The 12,298-nt window shown below is 39.1% G+C and overlaps 1 protein-coding gene across 3 annotated transcripts in view; it reads left to right on the forward strand.

Moving 5' to 3' along the window:
* The first annotated feature begins 2,142 nt into the window (after window positions 1–2,142).
* Window positions 2,143–12,298, forward strand: part of atg7 (ATG7 autophagy related 7 homolog (S. cerevisiae)) — a 104,726-nt gene continuing 94,570 nt past the window's right edge. Inside the window, exons 1-6 of one of the 3 annotated variants that reach the window (XM_047347015.1) lie at window positions 2,143–2,598; window positions 6,181–6,382; window positions 6,500–6,554; window positions 10,645–10,762; window positions 10,877–10,954; window positions 11,069–11,185. In XM_047347015.1, the coding sequence (XP_047202971.1) occupies window positions 6,211–6,382; window positions 6,500–6,554; window positions 10,645–10,762; window positions 10,877–10,954; window positions 11,069–11,185 (540 nt within the window). In that variant the 5' untranslated portion in view covers window positions 2,143–2,598; window positions 6,181–6,210. Of the gene's footprint in view, window positions 2,599–4,555; window positions 4,667–6,180; window positions 6,383–6,499; window positions 6,555–7,152; window positions 7,356–10,644; window positions 10,763–10,876; window positions 10,955–11,068; window positions 11,186–12,298 lie in introns of those variants that run through there. The other 2 variants (XM_047347016.1, XM_047347017.1) reach the window with 2 other exon arrangements.

Genomic DNA, 12,298 nt, shown 5'->3' on the forward strand with positions numbered 1-12,298 from the left:
TGACATATTGGCAGACTCTTTCTAAAATGTTTGCTGCCTTTGGCACAGGACTGTATTCTTCTTGCATTTTAAACCTATATCAATCATTTTAGCTTTGGATTCAATTTCCTCTTAACCAGGATGATACCAACTTCCTGTATCCTAGCTGTGCCTTACACCTCTGTAATGTAGAAGCAAAACTTGTCTTTTGGAATCAGGAAGACATTATTTTTACATTCTGTTTTTAGGAATGTGGATGTAATGAATGTTATTTTTGGGTACAAACACAGCTTGGCAGGAGAAATATGTGATATCAGCCATTAATCGAAAATGGCTCCGTGACATAATACAGATTATTTGAGCCTATCTGCAAGTCAGAAAAAAACATTGATGATAAGGCAAAAAAAAAATAAAAACTAGAATTACATTAGATTTTTATTAAAATTTAAAATATTTGTTCAGAATAAGAAAATATATATTATATTAAATAAAACATCTAATTAAAAAGGCATTAGGCCAAAAGCAGACTAAACATACTTAAAATACGATGAACTTTTAAATAAAAGCACAAAAAGCACAAGAGCTTTAGACAAAAACCCACAAAAAAGTTTTAATTTACTAGTTAAAACATCAACTCTTTCAGCTGACTACAACTCCTTACTCATTTTCCAAAATACTAACAGGAGACCTGACTTAGAAGACCTAAGGGATCTGGAGGTATTGCATCATAATAGCAACTCTGATAAATAGGCTGGACTAAGACAATTAACACTAATAAAAGTATCTTAAAATCAGTTTTGAAATGCACAGGTAACCATTGCATAAACGTTAGACTTGTGCAGACTGTGAAGTGGACATTTAGTAGTAGCGTTATGCTTTGGGAAGACCAGCAAGCGGAGCATTGCAGTAGCCAGTTCTGCATTATATAAAAGACTTTGTCCCTTCATTTCACACAAGGGAATATTTTGAAAAGAGCATCTCAAGGCTGAAGTTAAGTCCATTTTACTTTCAATTATTTGTAATAACATCATAACGAACATGTATGCAGCCGAATTAACACCTTACTTTACTCGGTAGATTCTGCAGGCTGTTGAAGAGCTTCAAACTGCCTTTCGTTTTCTGTAGGAATCCCTCTATAGATTAAAGTTATTTCTTAATGTGAAAAAAATGAAACTCATGCCTTTCTTTTAGGGTGCATTTTGAGCATTTAGAAAACATTTTGAATGATAGACTGGGCTTTTATTACCAAAAAAGACAACAACAAAAAAAAAAACCTTGGCCAGAATACCTTTGGAACATTCTTGACCACAGAGGCATTATTAACAGGCGTGTTGATGGTTCTGCAGTTTGTAGTTTAGATTCTGAGAATCACTGCTCTTTATCTTTTATAATGAAAGTCAATGTGCACAATGCATCAGCACTGTGGCATTTTTAAGTACAAAAATATACTGAGGAAAGTCCCCTCTATCAGAATATATGTTTAACACCTTCAAACACTTATATCCTGAGTTGGCATCTCCATAGAGTACCATGATGGTGGAAATACTTCGGTGTATACTGAAGCTTATGGCTTTTTTTTTTGTTTGTTTATGTATTTTAATGTAAAATGTAAATTTTACTTGGGTGTGCTTTGTTTCTTTTTTAAATAAAAGATTAAATAAAAAGATAGGGTACAAACCAACATATTTTTATTGCATGAAAGACTCTAGACATAGGTCTAGACATAAAACAATACTTAATACATAAATACTTAATACATATAAATGAGTGACCAATGTTAGCTAGGTTATTATTTTTGTAGGTAATTTTTGTCCCTAGCATATATAAGTGTTTTCTTTTTCAAGCAAATTATAATACTATGAATTCAAAATACTAGAGGAATCATAATAAGGGTTTGACTGGTGTAATAAAAACAAAATTAAAAAAAATTTCCAGATACTTTTTATAATTATCTTTTAGAGATATCTGACTCATTTACTACAAGAAAAAACAAAATGCTGAATTGCAATAACTTATAAGAACCTCAATCTGACGAGGTTATAATAACTTTGGTCTTAAAAGTATATTGCTTTGCTGAAACTGTCGAGCGTGCTCTTTCCCCGGGCGGAATCATTTAGAGACGGTCCCTAACTTATTATCGCACACTCCCTTGAGTCTGAATTGGATCTCCGACTTTCCACACAGGTGACCACACAGATGAAAATAAGATTGAAAATATCTACTTTTGCATTTTAATCAAAGTAGGATAGTGAACCTGTTTTTTAACTGTTGTGCTTTTGTGAGACTTCGCCTGCTGGGACCAACAGTAAAGGTTATACCACATACTGAGTGGGTTTTAGCAGCCTTTGTCAGCAGTGAATTACTTCATCTCTCCGTCCGAGATGAAAAGAAAGGGCGCGTACAGATTTCTGTCGGTTTTCTCCTGCTTCGTTGTTTGTGTTTTCTTGTTCTTGTTCTGGTTCTTCGTCTTTTACTCCATGGTTCTTACGCCGTAAAACACAGAGGAAGCCACAGACAGCTAAGCTAAAAGGGACGTACTACTTTTACCCACACTGCACCGCCTTATTGACAAGTCCTTGCTGTCACATGACCATCTGCAACAGGAAGTAGCAGCTGATGGTGAGTACAGAAACACTGGAACACTTTGGTTTATAAAATGTGTTTTTCTGGGCTGAAACTAATCAGAATCATGCAGTTTGTGTTATTTGTTAAGTATTTTCCCAAAGTTACTCTTTGTATTTTATAAAGGTGCCGCTATCATTATCAGTGAAAGCCTTAAAAATCAGAATCAGCTTTATTGCCAAGTTCGTACATACGAACAAGGAATTTGCCTCCGATACACTTTGCTCTTTTGTTCTGTTTTTACATTACAGAATATACAAATTTACAATTTACAATGTACAATATACACATATCTAAAAAACAAAAGGTGCATTTGCAACATCTGTATGCTGTTGTTCTGTACTCTATTGAATGTTCATCAGAGAAACAGCCTGGGGGAAGAAACTGTCTCTGTGGCGGCTGGTTTTAGTAAACAGGCCTGAAGGTAAAACTCTAAACAGTTTATGTGCAGTGTGTGTGGGGTCTGCAGAGATTTTAGCAGCTCTTTTCCTGACCCTAGACCTGTATAAATCCTGGATGGAGGGAAGGTCAGCTCTGATTATTCTCTCTGCAGTCCTGATTATATAAAAAGTGTATGTTCAACAAATATAGACACATTTTGCCAGGTTTCCAGCAGAAACCTCGACATATTTTATTGAGATTATATATCATAAGGCAACACAAAGTACTACATAATTGTGGATAGAAAGGATACATGCATTTTAATTATTATTTTGTTTTCTATAAAGCAAAATCTGAAAAGTGTGGTGGATTTGTCTTTATCTACTCTGGGTTGATACTCTAGTCAAGTATTGACTATTAACAGCAATTAGACCTGCACATATTTAGGAGTGTGTCTCTGCATGCTTTGCACATCTCTTATAGTTAGGGTGGCTTAGGTTATCCCGTGCTATCCCTGTAGTTATGCTGCTAATGGCTTAGACTGCTGGAGGACCTAATGACCACTTTCACTCTCTCTGCTACATTCTAGTACTACTCTTCAATTTTGCATTATTTGTTGTTATTTCAGCTTTTAACTTTATGGTCTCGCTCAGTTTTTTCTCTTTCTACAAGCTACATGTGACCTAGCTCTGATTTAGCTGTGGCACTTTCCTGGAGGGGGACATTGGCCAAGCTGCTGCTGCCAACAACTTAATGCTCACCTTGTACAGATGATACACTTGTCCCTGTCTTATAGTGTTTAACCCTGTGTCTCATAGACATAGCTACTGACTGAGTTTCTACTGTGACTACATGTGCTCTCTTTCATACTCTAGACTTGAAAACTGGCTCAGAGTTGATCTGCTTAGCTGTCTTTCTCTCATAGATGAAGTCACTAAAGGAGCTACTACCATTAATGTTTCACTTTTTTTTTCCTATAGAAAGTACTCCTGAATCAGTGCTTCAGTGTTCTTTTTGTGTCTCTGCTCTGTTCTCTCAAATCTCCAGTCGGTCGTGGCAGATGACCGCTCACACCGAGGCTGGTTCTGCTGGAGGTTCCTTCCTGTTAGAACGAAGTTTTCCTGTCCACTGCCGCTACATGCATACTCAGTGTGAGGGATTGCTGCAAAGTCAATGCAAGCAACTATCGCAGTCATTGGCTCGATGCAATCTGCTGGGTTTCCTTAGATAGAAAGACGTTTTAACCAATTTGAATAATAAACAGAATCTGACTGCAGTTTAGGATAAATTGGAATGTATGTACTCAACTGAAATCTGTATGATTCGACTGAATTGCCTTATGAATTGGCGCTATAAATACAACTGAATTGAACTGAATAGAATTAGTCAGTTTAGTAGTAGAGGGTGTTGTTAATCAGTTTCAGCTGTTATGGTGTTAATGAAATTAACAACAGGTGCACTAAAGGAGCAACAATGAGACGACCCCAAAAACAGGTATGGTTTTGCAGATAGAGGCCAAAGATATTTTCTCCCTCCTAATTTTTTGACTGCTTTTTAGTATTTTTGCATTTGACCAGGGTTGGTTTCACTACTGGTAGCATGAGGCGATACCTGGACTCTACAGAGGTTGCACATGCAGTCCAACTCCCCCAGGATAGGACATCAATACGTGTCATTGCCAAAGGTTTGCTATGCCACACAGCAATGTCTCAAGAGTATGGAGGAGATTCCAGGAGACAGGCAGTTACTCTAGGAGAGCTGGACAGGGTCGTTGGAGGTCCTTAACCCATCAGCAGGACCAGCAGGCCACTGGTGCGTATGTCCAAGACCAAACCTTTAGAAACAGACTTCATGAGGGTGGCCCCAGCATCTTCTAGTAGGTCCTGTGCTCACTGCCTGGCACTGTGGAGCTCAACTGGCATTTGCCAGAGAACACTGGAATTGGCAGGTTTGGCACTGGTGCCCTGTTCTTTTCACAGATGACTGCAGGTTTACTCTGAGCTCATGTGACAGATGTGAAAGTGTCTCAAGAAGCTGCGGTAAACGTTATACTGCCTGCAACGTTGTTCATCATGATCGGTTTGGTGGTGGGTCAGTGTTGGTCTGGAGTGGCATATGCATGGAGGGACACACAGACCTGTACAGGGTAAACGATGGCACCCAGACTACCATTAGGTATCAGGATAAAATTCTTAGACCCATTGTTAGACCCTTCGTTGGTGCAGTAGGTCATGGGTTCCTCCTGGTGCCTGATAATGCCCAGGCCCATGTTTTAGGAATATGCATGCATTTCTTGGAGGGTGAAGGAACTGATACTCTTGACTGGCCACCATGCTCCCCTGACCTAAATCCAATAGAAGATCTCAGGGACATCATGTTTAGGTCCATCTGATGCCGCCAGGTTGCATTTCACACTGTGCAGGAGCTCAGTGATGCCCTGGTCAGGATCTCAGAGGAGATATCCTAGGACACCATTAGTTATCTCATAAGGAGTATGTCCTGATGTTGTCAAGCATGCATACAAGCACGTGGAGGCCATACAAACTACTGAGTACCATTTTGAGTTGCTGCAATGACATTTCAGTAAATTATACTAGACTGCCGGATCAGTTTTTCTCTATTACTTTGGATTAAGCCCTCTGTAGGTTGATCATTTTCATCAAATGATGTTGCATCCTTTTGTTCCTAGCACTTTACTCATTATGGATATCCAACATGATTTTTTTTTTCCTAATGAGATTTGTTATGTTTTCAAAGTGTTCCTTTAAGCTTTTTGAGCAGCGTAGTATGTGTGCGTATGAGGTACAGAAGAAAGATTTTATTTGGAAAGATTTCCTTCTTGAAACTGTAATGGAGAAATGGAAAATATATTTAATTTGTGTATAAACGTGACTCTTTTGTTTCCTTCTTTGGGTTTTAGGTGATAAACTCAGTCGCTAAAATAAATTATCTTGCACATGGCAATAGCCTAGGATAACATATTTAGTCCGCTGCCTGTTTCCTACTTTTGAACAATGCTTCTGCACGACAATACATGTCAAGTTGTTCCTAATTATATGCCTTCAGTGGCAGCTCTGCCAGCAATAGTAAATGTATGGGTAAAAGAATGAATCCAGTCAAATATATGATTGCATTTTTGTCACTCTGTGTTCAAAGTAAATATTATGTGATTTGCTATCTCCTTCTCCCATATTTTAGATTTTCTAGAAATTGGTCATTGAAGTCACGATGGCGTCTAACATCAGTGGAGCGTCATCCTCTTCTGCAGAGCTCAAGCTGCAGTTTGCACCCTTCAGCAGTGCTCTGGAGGCAGGCTTCTGGCACCAGCTCACCCAGAAGAAGCTCAATGATTACAGACTGGATGAGAGCCCCAAGTTTATCAAAGGATACTATTACAATGGTAAGTGATAATATTTCATGGTGTCTTTTGGAATATTAATGTCAAATTACTGTAATTCTCATGACAAGGAATGACTGTTTACTGGAATAAAGTTTTGTCCTCGATTAAACCCAACAGGTGACCCTGTAGGCTTGCCCACTCGTCTGACATTGGAGTTTAGCGCATTTGATGTGTAAGTATCATAGAGTTTCTTTTCGTAAGATCTGGCATGGTTATTTTGTTAATATTACTTAAAGCTGAAATGCATAATTTACAGCAGTATTATAACATAGGATGCATTAAAATCTGCTGTTTGGTTAACAAAAATACAAAAAATTGGGATAAATAGCAAATACAATGTTCATGGTACACATAAACAATTGAACAAATGAAGAGGCAAGAAGAAAAGCATTGTTGGAAAAGAGCTGCAAGATGTCCTAATTGTAGTTTGTCACAAGGCATATGATCAGGCCCTACATGCAAAATGCTGTGTGTGTAAAAAAACAAATTTAAAATTGTCAGTGTAAACTGTTCCAGGTTAATAAACGTTATAAACAAAAGGTTTTGGCATTGATGATACATTGACTTATCCTGAAAATTAGACTGTCCTCTTGCAGCTCCCAGGAGCCACCATCAAAATCCCAGTTCTAGTTGACACACTTACTGCACTTTCCTTGTTAATTTCCATTGTTACAAGATTGTTGTTGTATTTGCGGACTAGTGTAGATCAGAACTATCATGATATAAGGTCCAGAAGTAACAGTCAGTTTAATTTTTGTTTAAAAAAACAGGGAACAAGTGCCACATGTTCCAGCCATAGAGACTGGATATTCCCTCCCATTCCAAGTTGCTGTGTTTCACCTTCACCTCCTTATCAGCTACAGCTGGAGCCCCTCAGCTATCATGCTGGGCGATTCAAGCGTCTCCATATGTAGTGGGGCTCAACACACCTTCTGCAGCAGTTGGATGGGGCCAAACAGACCTTCACACTTTGGTATTTCAGTCACTGTTTCAGCAAGAGCATTTTGCACCAATTTACAACAAAATGTATATCAGAATCAGCTTTATTGCAACGTTTGTACAGACAAACAAGGAATTTGAATCCGATGCACTTTGCTCTCATTAATAAAGAATATATCGGGCAATAGTTATTTTAACTCTTTCAAAGTGTTATGAGGATGAGCTAATTGTCAAAAATCTAACAAAAAAAGCAAACTTAAGTCCTTATTTAGCATAGCAGTTCAGAAAAAGAATGAAAATGCGATGCTTCGCATCCCCACCAAATATGGGCTGTCACTTTAGGGAACAGCACCCTACTCCACTCGATTCACAACAGCACTTTGAGTGGTAAACTGGATATGGAGAGAAGAACAGCCTGCAGGTGCTGAAGGACAATGAGTGTTCAAATCACACACGAGTAGGCATGAACTAATCAGTTTCCTGAAACAGATCTCCTCAAACACACACACACGCACGCACACACAGATACACACTTTCACTCACTCCAGTGCCAGTGAGTCGGGCACCAATGGGGTCAAGAGAGGAAAGGAGAGAGATCCAAGCATACACACGAGGCTAAATTTGTTAACGTATAATGTTAGGGTTATGTTTGTATCCAGTGTGCCTGTTCTCTGCAAATGTATCCTTTTAATATAGAAAAAGAAAACAATTGGCTTTCTTTACTTTTTTTTTAGTTCTCAAAACATTTGGGCTTTGTGTTTGAAATTTTAAGGCAAACAAAATACTTCAACATGAGCTATTGTTGTGCATATCTGTTTTCTACTGTTTGGAGATTTTTCAGTTGTCATAGAGATGGTACATTTATTTCTGTAGAAGCAAGACTAAACGGCTCACAAAGAATAAAAAATCCATTATGAACAAATATTCTGATTCCCCATCACACTATTGCCCATCTGACTTTCCTTTAAGTGATGTAGAATGACACAGTGTCATAGGAAAATAATGTTCTAGCATTCCATTTGATGGTGTAGCATGCACAATCTGATCTATAAATAAGCCAGGCTGCCTTGAAGTTTTTTGGACATATCAAAAAATTCCACCTCATGATTACCACAGCTGGCACACGGCATGTACAGTCCAGACCCAAAGTTTGGACACACCTTCTCATTCAAAGAGTTTTCTTTATTTTCATGACTATGAATATTGTAGCTTCACACTGAAGGCATCAAAACTATGAATTAACACATGTGGAATTATATACTGAACAAAAAAGTGTGAAACAACTGAAAATATGTCTTATATTCTAGGTTCTTCAAAGTAGCCACCTTTTGCTTTGATTACTGCTCCACACACTCTTGGCATTCTGTTGATGAGCTTCAAGAGATAGTCACCTGAAATGGTTTTCCAACAGACTTGAAGGAGTTCCCAGAGATGCTTAGCACTTGTTGGCCCTTTTGCCTTCACTCTGCGGTCCAGCTCACCCCAATCCATCTAGATTGGGTTCAGGTCCGGTGACTGTGGAGGCCAGGTCATCTGGTGCAGCACCCCATCACTCTCCTTCTTGGTCAAATAGCCCTTAGACAGCCTGGAGGTGTGTTTGGGGTCATTGTCCTGTTGAAAAATAAATGATGGTCCAACTAAACACAAACCGGATGGAATAGCATGCCGCTGCAAGATGCTGTGGTAGCCATGCTGGTTCAGTATGCCTTCAATTTTGAATAAATCCCCAACAGTGTCACCAGCAAAGCACCCCCACACCATCACACCTCCTCCTCCATGCTTCACGGTGGGTACCAGGCATGTAAAGTCCATCTGTTCACCTCTTCTGCGCCGCACAAAGACATGGTGGTTGGAACCAAAGATCTCAGACTTGGACTCATCAGACCAAAGCACAGATTTCCACTGGTCTAATGTCCATTCCTTGTGTTCTTTAGCCCAAACAAGTCTCTTCTGCTGTTTGCCTGTCCTCAGCAGTGTTTTCCTAGCATCTATTTTACCATGAAGACCTGATTCACACAGTCTCCTCTTAACAGTTGTTCTAGAGATGTGTTTGCTGCTAGAACTCTGTGTGGCATTGACCTGTTCTCTAATCTGAGCTGCTGTTAACCTGCGATTTCTGAGGCTGGTGACTCGGATGAACTCGTCTGCAGCAGAGGTGACTCTTGGTCTTCCTTTCCTGGGGCGGTCCTCATGTGAGCCAGTTTCTTTGTAGCGATTGATGGTTTTTGCGACTGCACTTGGGGACACTTTAAAGTTTTCCCAATTGTTCGGACTGACTGACCTTCATTTCTTAAAGTAATGATGGCAACTTGTTTTTCTTTACTTAGCTGCTTTTTTCTTGCCATAATAAAAATTCTAACAGTCTATTCAGTAGGACTATCAGCTGTGTACTGTATCCACCTCCTGCACAACACAACTGATGGTCCCAACCCCATTTATAAGGCTCGAAATCCCACTTATTAAACCTGATAGGGCACACCTGTGAAGTGAAAACCATTTCAGGTGACTACCTCTTGAAGCTCATCAACAGAATGCCAAGAGTGTGCGGAGCAGTAATCAAAGCAAAAGGTGGCTACTTTGAAGAACCTAGAATAAAAGACATATTTTCAGTTGTTTCACACTTTTTTGTTCAGTATATAATTCCACATGTGTTAATTCATAGTTTTGATACCTTCAGTGTGAAGCTACAATATTCATAGTCATGAAAATAAAGAAAACTCTTTGAATGAGAAGGTGTGTCCAAACTTTTGGTCTGGACTGTATACCGCAAATGTTCCACACCGCTAAGAACCAACACAACTGCGACTCAAATATTGCAGCAATGACCGAATAATAATATTACCTAATCTCACTTGGCAGTATCCAGATGCTTCACCTCAAGATGTTGAGTGTTTGAAACTGTCAGTGAAGCTTTCATCGCTTGCTGTCTGCTAAATCTGACTAATAATTATCTGGCCACTTGGTGGCACCAATAGATCATTGAAATTTAATGCCAAGGTGTTCAGTTGATCTGTGCTATGAAAAAAATAAAACAAGAAGGTAATGTCATCACAAAATTGATGTAACCCGTCCTGACACAGCAGAACACTGTAAATTCTGCACCCTTGATCCCAATACACATGCCATCTTCAGAATAGTAATGCATCAAAAGACACACACAATCTTCAAAGGCGTGACATGACTTCAATTTCCTCACGTTGAGACCCACATAATACTCCAGCATACATGGTGAGAATGCATTGTTGCTCTGTTCTATGTATTCTGATGACTTAATATATTTTAACAGTTAAATAAGAAAAATGAACATTTCTTTTTATTGTTAGTGATGGTCTGACTCCGGCTCGTTGTTGTTCAGCTCTTGGTATGCTGTACAACACCAACACACTGGATGCATTTAAGGCCACTGATAAGAAGGCTCTGTTGGAGAAAGAGGCCAAAGAGGTAAAGGGTGTCCATAAGGAATTTTCACAGATAAGCAAATATTTTTAAACGCATTTATGTGGGTGTAAAATATCTGTGAAAAAACGATTATTGGAAAACTGTTTTTCTGTGTAGATATGGGATGCCATACAGACGGGGGCTGCACTGAAAAACCCATCTATCCTCTGCAGATTCATTCTACTGACCTTTGCGGTATGTATTTAGAAATAACTACATGAATGTTTTATTTCCAGACATTTAGGATTCTATTTTCTTTAGACATGAGCATCTTTATCACTTTCATGTCCCTCTGACATCTCTTTGCAGGACCTGAAGAAATACCATTTCTACTATTGGTTCTGTTTCCCGGCACTTTGTTTCCCAGATGGATTAAAAATGATCCAGTCCCCTGTTAGCCTAGAGCAAGTTTTCTCACCAAGACAGGTTGGTCTTTTTAAATTACTATTCACAAAATAAAATTAAGAAGTAAAATTTATCACTTTAAGGTTATAATGTTGCATAATCATTCCTTATTTTCTAGAAAGAGAGCTTTTAGGCTAAACCTGTATTCAAATTGTGTCAAAATCTATTTAACAATATAGTAGTAAATACTGTATTGTTAAAATACAAATTACACCACACCCAGGTTTAGCTTGTTGTAGTGGCAAGCGGCAAAACTAGTGAAATTCTGTAATTTTGCTCATTGATTGTGCTAACTACTATTAACAGTCCAATCTACAAATAAAGTATCTCTCACCATTCAAATGGATTGTTTAGGTGTGACACTATTGGGATGTAAACTGTCAAAATTAAAATGTTTATCTCTGCGGCTATAACTAGGTTTTAAATAAGCAGCAGTCATTTTAGGTATTGGACTTGGATGATTTGATTACCTCAGACTTTCCAAATCAGAACTCCAGCTTCTGTAGGTATTTGATTTTCTTGGCTTTGAACTCGGACATTAGAGTTCTCTTTCAAACTTCGCTTGGTATCTCACTATGGGAAGCGCCTTTAGGCATGAACAATCAATGGTAGCTCCAATACCACCCCGTCTGTCAATGACAGACCAGTCCATTCTTGGCATGGGGGCGCTCTCCTCCTTTATAGGCGCCCCTGCCCTACGCTTGGCATTCTTGCTTTCTTCCACATGAAGATCAAAATAGCTCCTTCAGCTGTCCTAAGCCGGGATTACCCATTCAACTGTTCGCTGACTCAAGGATGGTCCTGAACGTGGGTTCTTCGGGTTTTTGGACCTATAAAAAAAACTACATATTTTTTTGTTAAACATTTTTACAGTGGTGGGTTTTTGCGTCGTGCCGGACCACCATTTTAATACTTGGATCCTATCTCTGTTGTCGCTAGCTAAATGGCAACCGCTGGTTCCTCTTAGGGGAAGATGGGTGGCGGCAGGACTAAGGACGTTGGGTCCCAACCTTGCCCAGCCTCCTGCGGACTGACCATTTTAGGGGGGATCCTTATCCCCTCTGCATCGTATACATGGGGGTAAAGCATGTGCAAGAGTCGTTGGCTGACCCTAGCTCATGCGACCACTGCTGC

The sequence above is a fragment of the Girardinichthys multiradiatus genome, chromosome 20 (assembly GCF_021462225.1).
Source record: "Girardinichthys multiradiatus isolate DD_20200921_A chromosome 20, DD_fGirMul_XY1, whole genome shotgun sequence".
In the NCBI taxonomy this organism is placed as follows: Eukaryota; Metazoa; Chordata; class Actinopteri; order Cyprinodontiformes; family Goodeidae; genus Girardinichthys; species Girardinichthys multiradiatus.